At 39.2% G+C, this 19,201-nt stretch overlaps 1 protein-coding gene across 2 annotated transcripts in view; it reads right to left on the bottom strand.

Moving 5' to 3' along the window:
* Positions 1 to 1,479: 1,479 nt before the first annotated feature.
* AFG2A (AAA ATPase AFG2A) overlaps positions 1,480 to 19,201 on the bottom strand; it is a 208,645-nt gene continuing 190,923 nt past the window's right edge. For both annotated transcript variants that reach the window (XM_073001670.2, XM_073001671.2), the window contains exon 16: positions 1,480 to 2,216. In XM_073001670.2, coding sequence (XP_072857771.2) covers positions 2,040 to 2,216 — 177 coding nt within the window. In that variant the 3' untranslated portion in view covers positions 1,480 to 2,039. The remainder of the gene's footprint in view (positions 2,217 to 19,201) is intronic.

Here is a 19,201-nt window from a genome sequence, read left to right as displayed (position 1 = left end):
CAACCTTGGGCCTCCAGATGTTTTTGTACTTTAACTCCCAGAAATCCTGGCCAGAAGAGGTGGTGGTGTAGGCTTCTGGGAGTTGTAGTCCAAGAACATCTGGAAGCTCAAGGTTGGGGACCACTACTTTAAATGCTGAGCATGTGTAGTTTGTCACAAAGGAGTTTTCACATCTCCTGTGGTCTGTAAGTAAGCTTGCTTTGTTTTGTGACTGGTCATCAGGAGCTAAACACAGATGTAATTTGTATATAAGATTGCACAGACAATCATTTATACATACAGTGGTGCCTCGCAAGACGATTGCTTCGCATGACGATGAATTTGCTTTACGATGAGGTTTTCAGAGCGATCTTGCACTTCGTTTAACGATGTTTCCTATGGGCGATTTTCGCTTTACGATGTTAGGGACCTTGCCTCGCAAGACCGTTAAATTTTAGGTCCCTGTTTTTCACTTTACAATGTTTTTGACAGCTTGGTCTTGCTTCGCTATACGAGTCTTTTAATGGTCTCTGTTTCGTTATATGGCTGTCTTCGCTTGGGAACAGCGTTTCGCTTAACGATGTTTCCTATGGCAATTTTTGCTTTACGATGACAATCCGTTCCCATTGGAATGGATTATCAGGTTTTCAATGCATTTCAATGGGAAAACGTGTTTCGCAAGATGATGTTTTCGCTTAACAGTGATTTTCACGGAACGAATTAACATCGTCTTGCGAGGCACCACTGTATATGCGATAGTTCAGTTCTTGCAATGAAGGAAGTTAGGTGTGTGCCCTCCCCCCCCTCCTGGAATATGTATTGGGATACTTTTTAGCTTGCTCATAAATTGGGACTTTTTAATTTGCTAATAAATGAGCTGGACTTATAGATAATTAGTGAGTTCCTTAGATTTGCTGATGACACCAAATGAGAACTTGAATTGATTTTACAATGACTGCATACCCTTTTCAGATATTTTGTTATTGTTATAGTTACAGGTTCTAGGAAGTAACTCTTTATTGATATGTGAAAGTGACAAAAATTACTTTTAATTAGCTTTGGAAGAAAACATCAGAATGTCACAAGCCACTGACCTATAGTAGAAAACAAACTTTAAAAAAATTCCCTCCGTAACTATCAAAATAACTTCTAAAAGCAATCGCAGTTATACTACAAAAGAAGCAATGTTACCCCTTGTTACATCACTATTGCCAGGATCATTTGAAAAGTAACGCGTCTCAATATACAATCTTTTTCTCCAATTAACTGATTTTCAAACAACAAAACTTCCCAACAGGCAAAGATGTTCCATTTAGAACAACAGTAACTCCCAAATTCTGTACTGAATTATTCAGTCTGGTAACAAAAACGGTTTGCAATGAAGTCTAAATAAAAATTCAAAACTGGGTGAAAGGGCTTAAAATAGTAAATATGGTTGAATATAGCTGATAATAGAATGATGTACTGGGGAAGGGGAGAATAGTTTTTAAAAAAAAAAAAAAAATCTGAATTTAACATAAAGACTGATGGGACCAGACCTGGTAGTGATGTAGGAGGAAAGAGATTTGTCTTGGAGTCAGGCTGCACAGCCGAATGAAAATATCACCCATTGTTTGGCAGCAGTTAAAAAAAGGAAGGAGGGAAATTTGGACCATGAAAAACTGTAATTTGGAGGGAGCCAGTTGAGTAATTTGAATGGCTTAGAGTACGTGACATGATCTGGATGGTTTAGAGTACATGATAGACAATTTTCAAAAGAATCCAATAGACAAATGTTCTACAGAAAAGAGAGATCAGACTAAAATGAAGCTACGAGTGACAAGATTAGAAATTGATGCCTGGTCATGGCATACTATAGAAGCAGAAAACATTTAAGTCCTTTCTGTCATGTTTATACAATTCCTAGCTGCCGCTCAAGACCTTGCTTAGGAAAACTCCAGCAGCAAAGTTCAGCTCAAACATTTGTCTTATAAAAATAAAATTCTCTGCTACCTCCAACCAAAGTTATTCATAGGTCACCTAAAATTGTATCACACACTACACCATTATTAATCCATTTCTCAAAGTGAATGTAATCCGCTCTGCTGCCAATACTCTTCATAAAACCTCTGCAAAGAATCTGGGATTCTAGGGGTCACAACAACCAAAGCTTGTTTGAAGTGCCGTCCCATGATGCAATTGGCCTGGATATCCTCTTGAAGGGCAAGAAGGGCAGCTTCTCTACAAACTGCTGTTATCTGAAAAATAAAAACAATTAAAATAACATAGTCTCTGTTGCTGGAACATTTTATCTGCCGACAACTGAAAGCAGTTCAAACCAAAACGCAGTACAGTGTTTCATAATTTTCCTACACATCAAGTGTGCCTATACAAATGAAACTTCTGTTCCAAATGTGGCAAAATTCATCTATATATATATATTTACATTCCTATAATTGTTATTGGAGCACCATGTGTTGCCTTGTTGTTGTAAATAAAATATGAATATGGCAGATGCTCAGTTAAAACCAATCAATATGTTTGGTATACTAGAAACAAGAGAAAGATAATTACACAGTCCTTAGCTCGTTTTTTCTTTTTTTAAAAAGGAAGAAACTACTTCGGCTTCTTTATCCCCTTGAGTATATAATATAATATCCCCTTGAGTATATAATTCAACAAGGACCAAAGGGTGTGGAAAAGAAGAGGGCTAATATCCTAAAGTCTGAGATATGTTTTTAAGCTCTCTGGACTTCAGACAGCGGAAGCAGTTCCATGTTAATGTCATTCTAAAGACACATTACTGTGGTGAAAAGCAGTTGAGGAATGCACAGGGAGACCACGATTTTCAGTGTAAGGGAGAAAACAGATTGGTACTGACTGAACCCTTATGTGTGCAAATGAAAAGAGCCAGCTGAAATGCATTTGTCAGCCATTCATCTTTGTATTTTCCTTGCTTGTTCACTTGCTGAAAAGACTTCCACTGCCTAGGCTGGACTAATGGCTGCCAAAGTTGTTTAGGAGCTTTTAAAGGGATTTAGCATGTGTATAGGGAGACATGGGAGGAAAACAAAAATCAAAACCAAACGCATGTGTTCAGATAGATGTCTTCGTCAAGTTAGTGCTGTTGATTCTGATCAGCCCTCTGTTGTGATGCGTTTTAATTCTTTACAATGTGAGGAAGACATTTTTAAAGAAGGAAATATAAACACACATCATAAGTAACAACTCATAGCAGTCTGCCAGTTAAACGTATGGAGGACAGCTACGTGTATTCATCATTCTCAATTCCTAAACACAGGGGGTGAAGGAAACTGAACCACGATAATTTGAAATGTAACATGTCTAGATGTTACCCTCCTTTACTCTAATTAGATGGTTTTTTGTACCAAACAAAATTTTAGTATGTGAGGTAATTCTATTTAAAACCACAGCTTGGAAGCAACATTAAAAGTAACTACTACCTATATTACCTTTGAGGGGAACTCTTTTATCTTTCAGGAGTAAGAAAAGTGTAATAAACTTATCTTTCATAAAATGAGAACAGCAAACAATTTGATAGAACTATGAGTAACTTTTCTAGCCTCTTTTGAAATTGATTTTTAAAGGTATTTTGAATGGAATCTCCCCCACCCCCACCCCATGTTTGTGGAAATAACAGAAACTTGGTGGTATGACTCCCATGACTGGAATACAGCAACTGAAAGATATAAAATGTTCAAAAAGAACAGGAAGAATAGAAAGGGAGGTGGAGTCACAGTATATGTAAAACATACTCCTTCCTGTGCAGAAATACAGGAAGATGTGCCTCAATATCCCATCAAGAGAATTTGGATTAATATAATTGGAAGAAAAACAAAAGTAATGTCATAGTTGGCATCTACTACTGTCTGCCCAATGAAGGGGAACACGTGGATGAAACCCCTGTAGTAATAATGGGAGATTTTAATTATCCTGATATCTGTTGTGAGAAAAATTCTGCCAAACATGGCTGTTCCAAAAAATTCCTGGCTTTTATGGCTAAACTTTTTTCCAACAAAAAGTGGAGGAAGAAACTCACGTATTAGCTACCCTAGACTTGATTCTAACCAATAGAAATGATTTGGTGAAAGAAGTGGCAGTAATGGTAACTCAGGGGAAAGTGACCATGTTCTACTTGAGTTCTTGATTTGAAAGGAAACCAAAGCAGAGTATAGCTACACATGTATGCTAGATTTCAGGAATGCCAATGTTGAAAAAATCCAGAAGAATGAAATAAACCCAGAAGAATGAAAAGTAAGATTCCATGGCACAAGATCATAACAGTCCAAGATGGGTGGCAGGAACCTAGGAGGAACCTAGGAACTACAGACCAGTCAGTCTGATATAAATTCTAGGGAACAGTCTGGATATTATAAAGTCACTTGAAAACAATGCAGTAGTAACTAGTAGCCAACACAGATTTGTCAGGAGCAAATCCTGCCAAAGTAATCTTATCTCATTTTTTGATCAGTTAACCTCCTAGGTACACAGTGGGAATCCTACAGATGTAATATATCTTGACTTCAGCAAAGCTTTTGACAAAGTAACCCATGATATCATGATTAGCAAGCTAACTAGTTGTGGGCTGGATAGATCACATGCCAGGTGGATACACAACTGACTACAGAATTGTACTCAAAGGGTGATGATTAATGGCTCCTTCGCAAACTTCGACAAGGTAGCAAGCAGGTTCCTTCTTAAACAGGGCCTGGTGCTTTTCAAGATTTTCATTAATGATTTGGATGAGATGTATAAAATTGGGTGGAATTGCTAATATTCTGGAAGACAACAAAATGAAATTGAAAAGGATCTTGATGAACTCCAGCACTGGGCTGAAAACAACAGAATGAAATTTAACAGGGATAACTGCAAAGTTCTACACCTAGGGAAAATAAATCAAACATGCAGATACAAGATGGATGATACCTGGCTCAATAATTCTATGAGCAAGAAATATCTTGGAATAATGATAGATCACAAGTTATGAACCAATGTGGCTGCAAAAAGGCAAATGAACGTTTTTTTATCTAGATATCTCCAAAGAAAATACTATACATTGGCCTTTTTGCTGTTCTCCATGTCTTTTTCCCTGAGATCCAAGATGAAGCAAGAATGGACAAATACTGGTTGAAATCCTGTTGCTCAGTGTAGCAAGTCACATTAGGACCACTGAATCAGTGGGGATTTGATGAGTCAACTCTTCTGTAAATTCCATTGATTCAAATGGGCTTACTGTAGTCGAGCCTTACTATGCTAAGTCAGTCAGTCACAAGTTGAGCAGACTCATTTGAATCAATGGATCTTATGGAGGAGTTGACAAATCAAATCCCTGCCAATTTAATATACCTAAACTTGTGTGACTTATTACATTAAGCAACAGGATTTCAGTCACTATTCTATTTAATTTACAGAGGGTCATATAATTTTCAATTCTCCCAGGGACAACATTTGAGAAACTCTGCTGGAAATCACATCTGTTGCTATTTATAGTCACTTTATGAGTAAGGTAAGCAGTGGGACCTGATGAATTTGAGATGTTGCTTTCTCACTTCTGGAACATCTCAAAAGGTTATCCTATTACTAGAATGACTTACTGTTCAGAAAGCTGGCTCTATCAGTTGCAGGGGGAGAGAAAAGTGAGGAGAAAGCTGTTTTTCTTCCTTTGAGCATGAAGGGTCAATAATTTTAAGTGAAAATGCTGCACTTACAGAACAGGGACTGGTCAGTGCACAGAACAGCCGCATCTACTGTTCTGTATCTTCTCATGCCCAAATATTTCTCCCACTTCCCCAAAAGTAGATGTGGTAGATCAGATTCTTGTACTTGCGACTGCCAATGACAGGGGAAGGTGCAACACTGAAGGATACCGGCACTACAGAAAGCCAACAATGCCTTTGCAGCCTGAGTTCTTGAGAAAACCAAGGATAAAGTATGGCAAGCAATCTAGTCCTCTTGCTGGAAGGCTAGCGCCTCCTGAGAAAGAAAGATGTGCCAGGAAGCCCTTTTTAGCCAGAAGCAAGCTTTCCAAGCCAGTGCCAGTGACAGGGGGAAAGGAGAGAATTAATGAATGTCTTGGTCTGTATGTAGTGACAGGGACATGACAGAGGACAGACTGAAGGTATTATTTTCATAACCTTCTCCAAACTTGAACCCTCTGCATGTTTTGGATCACAACACCTACCATTCCTTTTCACTGGACCTGCTTGCTGGGGCTGATGGGAGTTAGTGTCCAAACTATTTGGAGGGCCATCGGGCTGGGCAAGGCTGCTTTAGCCATATAATGCATGGGCCAATCTTCAGCTTGTTGCTCTACATGTACAGTGGGGTCTTGACTTGAGAACTTAATCCGTATTGGAAGGCGGTTCTCAAGTCAAAAAGTTCTCAGGTCAAATCTGCATTTCCCATAGGAATGCATTGAGAACTATTTGATCCGTATCTGCTCCTTTTCCGTCCATAGAAACTAATGGGAAGCTGCTATTCCGCCTTCGACCACTAGAGGGGGATATTTTGTTTCTTTTTTTCTTAGGTCAAAAAAGGTTCAGGGAAGGCAGGGAAAATACAGTCCAGGCAGTACCAGGCAGTCTGAAGACTGTCTCCCAATCCACTCTCTAAACGCTGGGAGGAGTGAGGAAGCAGGCAGGCACCCTTTTCACTGGCCAACAGTTAACTGAAAGTTCACATTTTGCACTTTCCCTGCCTCCCACGTGGTTTTTTTCAGTTCTTAACTCAAATCTAAGTACTTAAGTCAAGTCAATATTTTCCTCTGACAGCGGTTCTTAAGTCAAAATGTTCTTAACTTGAGCCGTTCTTAAGTCAAGACCCCACTGTATTAGAGTCATCTGACATGCATTCACTGCATCTTTTTGAGATGAATGCAATCTTACTGCTATCAAACTAGACACATTTTTGGCAACCTATTTTAAATCCTTCAAGTCCCCAATAATATCATGTTTGTACAGTGCACAAGAGGCCATGCAATCTCCAGCTGGGCTCACTTGTTTTTATTTTTTTTTCCTGCTGTGTCCACTTGTAGTGCTTTCTTTTTATGCCACATTCTTACAGCTGACTTATACTGAGGCAATATAATGCATTTATGGATGCCTTCTTTAGTGGGAAGAAACTTTGAGGCTCACAAAATAGCTGAGTATTAAGGAAGACCAGCTTTTCCTATGCCACCCTCCTATCTATTGTTAGATTGCAATGATGGGATTTGTAATCCACAATATCAAACAGCCCAAAGTTGCCCAACCCTGGATATTATAAAGATCTTCTGTGGGGTTTCTTCCATTATCACTTAATTTAATTCCTATGTGGCAGGCAAGATTCTGCTTTAGGACCCTGCCGAGTTACCAGTATGACTTTTTTCAAGAACTGGCAATTCTATCTATTTACAATAAATATTTTGTAGAAAGAAAAATGTGCCTTTTCAAGTTGATATGTGTTTTACAGATAGAAGTAATAAAATGGTACCAGCATCCTCCTTTATTTATCAGCCTCTGAGTCATACTTTATCTCAGTTTCCCCATCCGCCCTTTATCAATCAGAACCAGAGTATTTTCATTGGGACTAGCATGCAGGCCCAAGGAAAAGTGTCATGAGACCTGAGTACAGTACAGAAATTGATGATGTTTGGGTTTCCTTCTCCCCCCCCCCTTTTTAAAGATAGCAACAGTTAGAATCCCCCAGCCAGCAGGACCAATGGGAGTTGTGGCTCACATACGGAAAATTTCCAGGTTCTGGTGAACCATCTCTCTACCTAACAGAGGTACAGTCCTGATCTTAAAAAATGAATGGGAAGTCTGCCACTGATTTTACTCAGGCATAGAAGATGCACTTGCTGTTTCGACTTCAAATTCCTTCAACTGGAGAGACCAGCATTAATATTTATAGAGAAAGTTCTAACAGAAGAAGACAAAAATCTATGTCAATCAGTTCTAGCTTTCTTGAAGAAAACCCTCTCAGGTATAAACTACTTTACTCCTGAAGCTAGGAACTGATAACCTAACAATTCATCTGCCAAGATGAATCAGATGAGATGAATGGCTGATTCAGATTTCTTGAGTCAGTTCCATTGTGGTTTTGAGCAGTAACTTTTTTCTAAAGAGCTGAAAGTCCTTTTCAGCGTCTTTATATTTGAAGTGCTCCAAAAAAGCTTAAAAGAATCTTGAGACGGAGGGGGGGGGGAGGGAAAAAATGAGCTTCTGTGTTAAAATCTTAGGTATTTTCTCCCCAATGTGGCTTGGCTAATGCATCATCTGCTGGGAACACCTGTGAACTATTGAATTTAATTGGGCTGCAGCTGGTGCTGATTCTATATGCTGGTCTTTCTCATTGTATTTCATCTTTCCTTTTCCCTTTCTTTCAAGTTTGTCCCCCACCCCACCCCGCCGCCCCTGTAGATGGTTACAAGAGACTGTGTGAGAAACGGATTAGGAACCTGGAGCAGATTGGCATCCTGTGGTGGTTTGTGAATAGTGCAAATTGTGGAGCTTTCTCCGGATGATGACTACCTGCAACAGTGTGCACCAGCTTGCCGTCCATGCCCTCCTCAGCACCTCTAAAAGCAGGATTAGAGAGTGTGAACACCAACTTTCCCACTCAGCATGCAGGACTATGAAAAAAAGCTCCAGTATTAGGCCTTTTTTAAAAAAGGCCAACAAAGCCCGAGTCATTTTGTTAAAATCTACCTTGTGCTGCAAGACATAATGCCCAGTGTTTCCTTTATCAACAGTAATAGCAAAAAAAGGCACTTACTCTTCTCCCACTCAATTCTTTTCTATACCCAACCCTTACTAGGACTGACACATGCACCTGCTTAAATCACAAATAAGCACAAATACATCAAAAAGTGCTCCTTTATTATGAAGTGTATAGCAAGAATGATTTCATGTTTCCTGGGGAAAGAACCAGGCTGTCAAAAATTATAATTAAAAAAATGCCTTGGATCCCTCTACTGGGGGAAGTGGGTGTGTGTGCTAGAAATCAAATAAACAAGTACACGAATGCTCAGGCTCAAGAAGTCAGCTCTACAACCTTTTAAGAAACTACAAATTACCATGGATTAAAAAAAAATCCCCACCTTCAGTCTTCTTCACCTCTAATTTCAGTTTCCATTTCCAAAATTCTGCCAATACTGGATTTAAGACAGTTTCTAATGGACATGAAAGTAAGTCTGGTTTGAGCAGTCAACATTCGCTTCAAAAGTTTTGCGTACATATGCAAATCATAGTGGTTGAGAGATTCCAAGAAGCAGCCAATGAATAAGAAAGACTAAATGGTACTCCTGTGTCTGCTTAAAATGAACCACAGAAATGATCTGTCCCCAGAGGAGAGATAAAAACACTCTAGGAACCATCTGGAGCTTGTAGATGCGTGAGCTCTACTTTTCAGAATCAGCTTGGCCTCCTCCAACTTGGTGCCTTCCAGATATGTTGGACTACACCTCCCATTATTTCCTAGTCACTTATGCCCAAAGGAATCTAAAGATGCTGTTCTTCATTTTTTCTAAAGAACAGTTTCTTAAAATCTGATTCTGGTTTTATATTCCAACTTAACAGACTCTGAAGTTTACACCAAGCCAGAAATGGAAACTTTAGATTTTACCTCATCTCTTGCCAATTCATACTGCTTACAACAAACCAGTTTGTTGTTTACAATACACTGCATATTTCAAGCTGCTGTTTCTCCAATCTTCAGTTGCCCGTATATAAAGTTAGAATATAACACAGTCTTAAAGGCACAAGCATTGTGTATTTTTGAAAGCACTAGAATATTTTAGTAATCTAAGCATACAAATTTAAATATAGGTAGAAAGAAAAGTATTATATCAAAACTGGTCTCTCCTGTTTGAAGGTATTGCAAATATCAAATTAAATACTTAAAATTAAGTACTGAAATTGTCAACAAAATAACAGCAGTTTGTATCCCAGAGCTACAATCAAGGAGGCTTTGTGAGTTGGTAAAAATGCTGTCATGTTACTGTTTCAAAAAGTCAGATAAGCATACTACCTTTACATGATATGTACTTTATAAAAATTTGGTCATTTTGTATCTTATATGCATGTTTATGAAATATTCACATGATACTTCTAGATTTCTATTGATGCTTATCTGTTTGTCATATGTTTGCACAGGCAGAGAAAGATGAACTAAGTTTCCAGAATTAACACATGGGCGATGCAATAAATAGAGAAAAGTACTTGTTTTAGTTTTTGATGGAGTTATGCCAACATCCTTCCACTCCTTGCACAAAGGGTCTTTTAGAAAGATGGTGCTCATTCTCAATCATTCTGATAAGAGTTAACACCCACAGGGTATGTGCTCAATCTAGCTACAAGCTCAGTTTTCTTTTCTTCTGTTTGTGATTTTTTTTCAGTAGGCACGGTATCTTTCCAAGCAATATATTAAACATAAATTCCAATCTAACATTTATAACTACAAGCTCGAAGTGCAGATGCTTTCCAAAACATACGGATTTGACAGAAATCCCATCATTCTGGCAAAGACATGGCAAGACTGCACCTTTAACAAAAGAATCCTGAAACAAAAACAAGTTTCCACATGCTGGGACCGAATATTTTTAAACAATACTCTCTGCCAAGTGCTGGTTTCAGCTATATTTGTGGAACATAACCTACATACATTCACTTCAATTCAAAACTAAACTTCATTGCTAGAAAGGGGGGGGCGGGGTGGGAAAGTCTCTACAAATTACTATTGTGCTATTTCTGGTACACACACACACACACACATGCATGCGCATGCACGCGCGCGCGTGCACACACATATATCTGCAATACACAAACATGTGCAGATATGTAAAGCTATCACTTTTTAAGACTTGGCTAATCCATATGATATCATATTGGACATTTTTCCACGGTTATCATCACAGTTCACAAAGAACACTGACTTATTTGATAAGACTCAACAATAACCTGAATGGATGACAAACTAAAATATAAAATCATATTCTGAAATTATAAAGGAGCCAAGTATGATTAGCATAAAACAGTGTTGTCCTATAGCCTTTGAGATGTTGTTGAACTGCATGTCCCATTAGCCCCAGCCAGCACTGCTTAAACTGAAGAACACATTCCAAATCCATGGCCTCAAGATTAGCAGACAGAAATTCCTTTAACCTTTGAAAGGAAGGTAATAGAGAAATAAGAACTGATTTGAAACTGCAAGTGTCTGAACTTCACATGAATAGTTCGTGTTAAATATTATATACAATTGATGTCTCATATGAAGCAGTTCAGCAAGGGATTAAATTGTTTGGGGAAATTTTAAAATCTTCCAGTCTTGATGAGCTCCAAGGACAAGATTGAAAAAAATCTATCAGTAATATTTTAAGTGTGGGATATCTTTTTTAAGGAAGTGAGCTGGACGAGATGATCCACTAATACTCCTCCTGGCTTTCTGAATTCCTGTTTCGGAGGCATATAAACACCCATTCATTTGGCTAAATATCTTAGAATGATACAGTAAACTGTAACTGTTAGCACTGGCAAAAAATTCAAGAGGTTGAGTCACTGCCTTTAGAGGATCCATATTTTGGATTCTGCACTTGACAACTAAACAAGTTTTAGCAATCACTGTTTTACACAAGTAGTTATTTATTTCCATGCTTAAATACAAAAAACAAAGAGCATAATCCCAGCAAAACTCCAAAGCTGAGCTTCAGAAATGAGTGGAGATCTAGTTTGATTTCTGTATGGAAAATAAAGTATTTAATTCAGCTGAAAGATTAAATGAGAACTTATTCATAGATATCCTGTCAGAATAAGGCATGTAAATATGGAAGAATACATGACAGGTACTTCAAAGGTTTGTTTTGGATTTAAAGACCACTTCTCATGCTCTGCCACAACCACCTCCCTCTCCATCAAGTTCTTTCAAGACTTTCATGAAGTCTGTCATGAGCCATCTTGTATTTATCTAACATTTTCGTCCATGACTATTTTGCATTTTACTACCCTTCTAACTCTACATTATTAATTCCATTCCATTGTTCCTCCAATTTAAGAGCCTTGCCCATATAATGTGACTGAATATTTTCTTATCTTGGGTTTACACAATATTTACACAATTTGAAGGCAAAATAGGCTAAAGAACGCTCGGTGAGGGAAGTTTCCTCAGCGGTGGCTGAAAGGAAATTGACAATCCTATATGGGTGGGGGAGCATGTGCAACACACAAGATTGACTTAATGGCTCTAGAATGTTCTAAGGAGTCTTGCACAGGTGCACGTGTTGATTCACAGAGACCATGAAGGAGAACTGTATATATAAGTACATTAGGGGACGAAGAATGAGAATTAAAATATATGCAATCTAACAAGGGATCATGGGAAAGAAAAAACAGAACTAGTAGCTTCATATAAGCAAAAGTCGTGGAAGTATTCAATTACAGTATACATTTCTATTTGCGTTATCTGGATAGGGTATTACTCTTTACATTTTATTCTGTTTATAGACCCAGCTTGAGATTATTACAAGAACGTACTGAGAGGAAAAGTATGGTGACAACCTGCCTTTCTAGACAGCCTGTACGTTTAGGTACAATGATCTCATCTGCACTTTGAAATCCAACCTGGTCTCCAGGGAACCGCTGGACATCTTTAAATTCAACAGATTTCAAAAAAGCCTCTAGACTGATAGTGTTGGTGATTTAGTAACATGGCATAATTACAATAATTAAAACTGAAGGAATATACAACCTAGAGACTGATGGGACGCAGGGTGATGGCGGAAGTGTGGGACCAGAAAAAAAAATCAGGAAAAATCACTTTATATGATCTGTCCTGATCAATTATCAAAGTTCTAGTATTTGTAATATAATACAACATTGCAATATGTTGCTATATTTTAAAAGTATTTATGTAAGCTTCCATGGTAATTCGACTGAATGATAAGATATACCATCAAATAAATACATTAAACAAAGAGATATGATGGGGATTTACACCACATCTTGCTAAGATACAACGGCAGTGAGGAAAAAAGATTTTTACAAGACTATCCCCCCTATTCCTTTTTTTAAAGGTTTTTCACAAGGTCAGAGAAAAGAATCTCAGAGAATGCCCAAGCAAATACAGTGCTTGACAGTTTCTAGATTTTCAGAGTGTCTCTAATTTCCAAAGGTTTCTTTGAATGGTCATAGTATGCATACCTTTGTCCAAGCAATTCATAAAATTTGTCAGACACAGGCAAATTTCCAAAACTCTTTCTGGAAAAGGAGGGACACTGAGCAACTCCCAATCTTTACCTTGCCAAAATCTATAATGTCCCCTCTAGGAACTGAAAGTGGCCAGTTTTTCCATGCTGTGCTGTCCTTCAGCTTTTAACCAGAAATTACCAGAAATCTGTGCTTTAGCCACAAGTTTGTATGCAGTTGTAAGAAGCGCTATATATGTTTAAAACCACACTTGTTCCCATGAAAACAGAAATCGTACAGCTTAAAAGGTAGATGATTGTTTTTTCCATAGAAACAGTGGGGAAAATAAAATAAAATAGAAAGAGATCGCTTAAAAGGTAGGTGATCATTTTTTCTAGGCAGAGAAACAGTGGGAAAAACTATTTTACCACTGTGGGACAACAAATGTGTCCTTCTCTGCATAAGACTTAACAATGAATGGATCCATATAAGATGGCTATGTAATAAGGGAATGAAAAGGCACAGGGAACTACAAGATCTTGGCACCAAAACTCTGAAAACTAAAACATCTAGGCATGGCTTCATGAAGAACAGACACTATTGATTTTTGTTTTTTAGTTCCTTACCAAGTCCAACATATACAAATCAGACAGAAGCAATACCAGTATCTTTCCAAGGTGTGTTATTTTTGTGCTAAAGTGACTTGACAACATATTTGAAAGGATCAAAAGGATCAAAGCTCCGAGTTTTTGTTGGCTTGGTTCACACAACATTTTTTATATTTACTTAAAGAGGAATGTCAAAGATAACCACACAGAACCAAGGGCTTATATGAATTAAGGATTTTATGAGGCCAGACCATTAGCACTTGCATAACTCTATGTCCATATGGACTACCCTCCCCTTGAATCATGATCTTCTGTCTTATTGAAGTAGATACTGCAACTGAGTTTAAAAAAATCAAATCTGCTACCCAGACAGTTCTAAAAAGAGAGATGTCCCACCACTGCACCTGTCATACCGGTAGTTCAAGCTGGAGTTAGGATAGAGAGGAGAAATAGAGGGGAAATGAAGAGTACTGGGTTGAGTTCTTAAAGTATCTTCGTTAGTGATTTTAGTACAATTACCAAGGAAGTGTTTACTCTCTTCCCACAACCACTCCTACTACTGATAAATACAAAAAAATGTATACAACAAGGGAGGGAAAAATGTAGTCCTCTAAATGTTTTTGACTATGGCTCTCAGTATTACTCACCAGTGGCTGGCTAAGGCTGATGAAAGCTGCATTGTGACTTTGTTTGCAGGGCCACACTTTGCCCATTTCCCATAGAAATATAGGGTCAGACGGGAGCTAGTTGGAGCATAATTATGCACTGTCAAGTCAGAACCAACTTACCAGTTCTGCTCCTCCAATAAACTTCCACGGCCAAATGGGGATTCAAATTCTAGTCTCCAGAGTGAAAGTCTCTTTCTATTTGGAGCTATATGGGGATTAATAACCTCTTAGCCCTGCTTAACAAAGAAGCATCTTGAAAAGAACCAAGAGAAAGAGGTGACAAATGCCAGTAAGCATAGCTCAGTGGCCCCTTCATGGATTGCTGCTTTGTCGTGGCTAAGGGGCCTGAGTAATTCAGAAAAACTATGGGCTATGTCGTGCAGAGACACCCAAGACGGACAGGTCATAGTGGAGAGTTAGGACTAAATGCAATCTACCTGGAGCAGGAACTGGCAAGCCACTCTTTGCCAAGAAAGCCCCATAAACAGAAACAAAAAGGTACAAGATATGACACTGGAAAATGAGCTCCTCAGGTCAGAAGGCGTCCAACATGCTACTGAGGAAGAGTGGAGGACAAGGCCCAACCACTTCAGTAGCTCCAGATCTAATGAAGTGGTTGGGCCAAAGCTGAAAGGAAGCTCAGCTGCGGACGTGCCTGGAAGTGAAAGGAAAGTCTGATGCTGCAAAGAAAAATACTGCATAGGAACCTGGAATGTAAGATCTATGAACCTTGGTAAGGTGGATGTGGTGAAACAGGAGATGGCAAGAATAAACATTGACATCCTGGGCGTCAGTGAACTAAAATGGACAGGAATGGGGGAATTCAATTCAGACGATTATCATATCTACTATTGTGGGCACAAATCCCATAGAAGAAATGGAGGAGCCCTCCCACAAAAGAGTGGCAAAAGGTGTACTGGGATACAATCTCAAAAATGATAGAATGAGTTCAATACGAATCCAAGGCAGACCTTTCAGCATCACAGTAATCCAAGTTCATGCACCAACCACTGATGCTGAACAGGCTGAAATTGACCAATTCTCTGAAGACTTACAACACCTTCTAGAACTGACACCAAAGAAACATGTTACTGCACCTACAACAAACTCGTCAGAACATTCCAGAGTACAACGCAAAACCCCCGAAATGTGTTAGGGCAGCCCATCTCCAATGTGCATGTCTCTGCACCTAGCAGTTATCCCTCAGTTCCCCAGGTCTGCCACTGTTGATGAGTGAACAGTAGCATGGCAGTCTGAGGGGAGGATGGGTGGGTTATGTGAATTCACAGTAGGCCACTCAAAGAAGTACAGTTACAGGTAAGTTATCTGTTTTTCTTTGTCATGGTCTCTGTGAATCACAGATGTTGATGTCCAGCCTATAATGTCTCATGAATGTTGAGGGTTAAAACCATGTTGCTGCTTTGCAAATATCTCTTAATTATATCCCTTTGAGGAAGGCTGTAGACGCTGCAACAGACCTGATGAAGTGCCCTTTCAAAGAGTCAGGGATTGGTCTTTTTGCTTGACTGTGTTCACAAGCCACTTTGCTAAGTGCTGGGGAGTGATATCCTCACCCATTTTTGATTCCTGGTAGTTAATGAACAACTTTTTAGTACTTCAGAAGTGCTTCGTTCTTGAGCTGTAGAAAGCCAGAGCAATACAGATATTCAATGTATGAAGAGCTTTCTCTAATTCACTAGTAGGCACTGAAAACAAAGTTGAGAGAAGAAGAGGCTGATTAAGGTGAATGTTTGATATCACTTTAGGAAGGAAAGATAAGTCAGGAAAAATAGAGACATTATCCTTGTGAAACTGAAGAAAAAGTTGCATTGAAGGGTGCACAACTCTCTGGCCTTTCATGCTGAGGGTATAGCCAGCAGGAATGCTGTTTGGCGAGATGTCTCTGGTCTGGTGTAGCAGCTCGAAATGTGATTTTATAAATTGGTCAAACACTAGGAAGGAGTGATCACTGCGAGGGTGGAGCTTACAAATTCAGAAGGAGATCCAATAGTCCCTGCATGAACTTCTGGAGAGTTAAATTTCTTAACCATTATGATGCTTTGGAGTCAGAAGGCTGCTTTGCCACTATGGGTGAGAAGTAGAATTTGATAAAAGAATGGGATAGGCCACTCTCTTTCAGGTGTAGGAGAAAATGCAACACCGTATGCAGTGAGGGCAGGAAGTCTGACTTTCCAACTGATTGGGATACCATTTGTATCTGTAACTATGCCTGGTGGATGGCTTCCTGGAAATATGCATGATTCTTTACAATGTTGGGAAATTCTCCATGCTGTCAGCCTCAGTTTGGCTAAATCTAGATGGTAAATTGTTCCTCTGTTTTGAGTGAGCAAGTGGGGGAGCAGGATCAAGGCAGTACGTTTCTCTTGCCATCAGTTTTAATGTCACAAACCAAAGCTGGCACAACCACCACAGGACTATTAAGGTCACATTGGACTTGTTCTGACAAAACCTCACTTTCAACTCTGTGCAGCAAGGGAATTGATCGAAAGAGGTAGAGGAGTTTCATTGACATGAAGGCATCCCTTAGAAAATCATTTCCTAATCCCACTACACAAACCCACTAATAATAAAAACTAAGAAAACAACTTCTGAGGCAATGGCAAACAGAACTCAAATTAAAACACATGGATCCATGAGAGTATGAAAGGGGGAGAATGTTATTAAAAGTCTCTTTGAAAAGCTGAGCTTTCACACATTTTCTGAAGGTCAGAATGGAGAGAGAATAATGAAGATCAGCAGGCAATGCGTTCGATAGTGCTGCGGCCACCATCGAGAAAGCCTGGTTCATGGCGGCAGTTTTCTGGTCACTCTAGGGGTGACCACTGACAACTGCAAAGCCTGAATAGACTGGTTGGCCTGGGTAGATGATCTTATGGAGAGAGACTCTGAAAGATAATGTAAGTTAAACTAGCACTATATATTTGGCACAGAAGCAAACAGATAGCCAATGAAGGTGAGTCAGGATTGGGGAGATGTACCTCCTTGTTCCAGATACTAACCTAGCTGCCACATTTTGCACCACCAATAACTGCAACTGTGCAATCTGCTTAAGTTCGGGGAAAAAATGCAGACTGGGCCACGGCAGAAATTTGCAGCTCCATGGAAAGAGCTGGGTCTAGAAACACTTCGAAGTCTTCAACCTGGTCATTTAGGAGGAGTGTGATCCCATCCAGACCAGGCATTTCTTGTTGTTAGCAAATAGGTCTATACTCAGTAGACCCGATTTGTTGCAAATATCATTGAAGATGTTTGTGGCTAGTTCTCATTTGTAATCTTGAGGCGCCTTCTGACTTAGGCTGTTGGCTAGTTGATTGTTTTCTCTTGCGACATGGGTGGCAACTGGGAATATATTATATAGGAGGCACTATTCTCACAGTTTGGTGGCCTGGAGCAATAGACATGGAGTGTGTCCTATCATCTTCTTGAAGGCCTTCAGTACTGCTAGAAGCTCCATCTTGTTTATGTTCAGCTTTCTTTTTTCCCAGACCATAAGGCATGTACTTGTTGATCCCTGCAATGTGCCCCTCAGCCTGTCAAACATGTGTCTGCTGTTAATTAAATTTGGGCCTGAGATGTTTGCATGACCTTCCCATGGCTAAGCTGGATTTACTAGTCCACCACAACAGTTGCTGTGCTAACTCAGGAGTGACAATCAGCAGTTTGGAATTGCTCTCTAAACTAATGACAAATTATAAGTTTCTTTAAATGGGGAACTCACAGGGGATTAAAGATGTAGATGGAAGATGAACACAAGGGACAAAGGCAGGGATATGTACAATAGAGGGGGCTGCCCTAAGAGTGATTTTGTTTTGAACTCTAGAATGTTCTGACAAGTTGTCACAGAAATGCCTACATGTGTGATTCACAGAGACCACAAAGAAGAAATCCTGTGCCACCTTGCACAAGCCTAAAACTTGCTTGTTTCAAATGGTCAATCTTAAACTTAGCCAATGGCAAGCTAGAGATTGCAGGAACTTCCACAGACAGAGCACTATACTTTAACCAACTGGTTGATGAAACAATTTCACAGCTCCACTCATCCTGGAGGTCTGAGATCTTTTGTCTCTAAAGGTACAGAACATTAAAATTTCACTGCTGAGAATGCATGCGATGCCCTTTCCAGTGTTAATGTTTAATTTCCTGGCCATACTGCACGTGAAATTTTCAAGTAGTTTTGGCACTCATTTACACCATGTGTGCACCTTATTAGAGAAAAAACAGAGTCAGTCCCTCACAGAAACCTCCAGACTGATTGAACAATCCCAGCAAATGTAAATACTTCAAACTGAGTTCCAGGAAAGAGTGCAGTCCAAAAAGGATTACACAAGCAGCGTAAGTAGTGCCAAGCTCTTTCCAAAATCTACTGCACTGTTAGAAAAGGCAGGTGTTTTAATCATCTTACACACAAAATCGATGGTTTTCATGTTTCCAAAAACCACAACTCTAATGGACAGGCAATTATAAATCTTGGCATCTTTCCTACTAGAAGTCTCAAGAGTTTTCCTATGAATTCTGTAAATTCCCTATGAATTCAATTACTTTACATTAAACCACCTCAGTCTCACCAGCATCTTCTATCAATGACTGCGTTAGTACAAAAGCAATTGCTAAAGAAATCAGAAGACCTATTTCCATTGTTGGAAGACCTGCCTTCAATTCGGGGGGGGGGGGGGGAGAGAAAATTAAACAACTTGCAAATTAAATACTGGGCTTATGACCAACCATTTGAACATCCTTCTGTCATTCACAGACCATGGAGTAAGTGGTT

Source organism: Pogona vitticeps, chromosome 5, assembly GCF_051106095.1.
Source record: "Pogona vitticeps strain Pit_001003342236 chromosome 5, PviZW2.1, whole genome shotgun sequence".
Taxonomy (NCBI): Eukaryota; Metazoa; Chordata; class Lepidosauria; order Squamata; family Agamidae; genus Pogona; species Pogona vitticeps.
The sequence above is the reverse complement of the archived record's forward strand: the minus strand, read 5'-3'. Positions and strand labels throughout refer to the sequence as shown.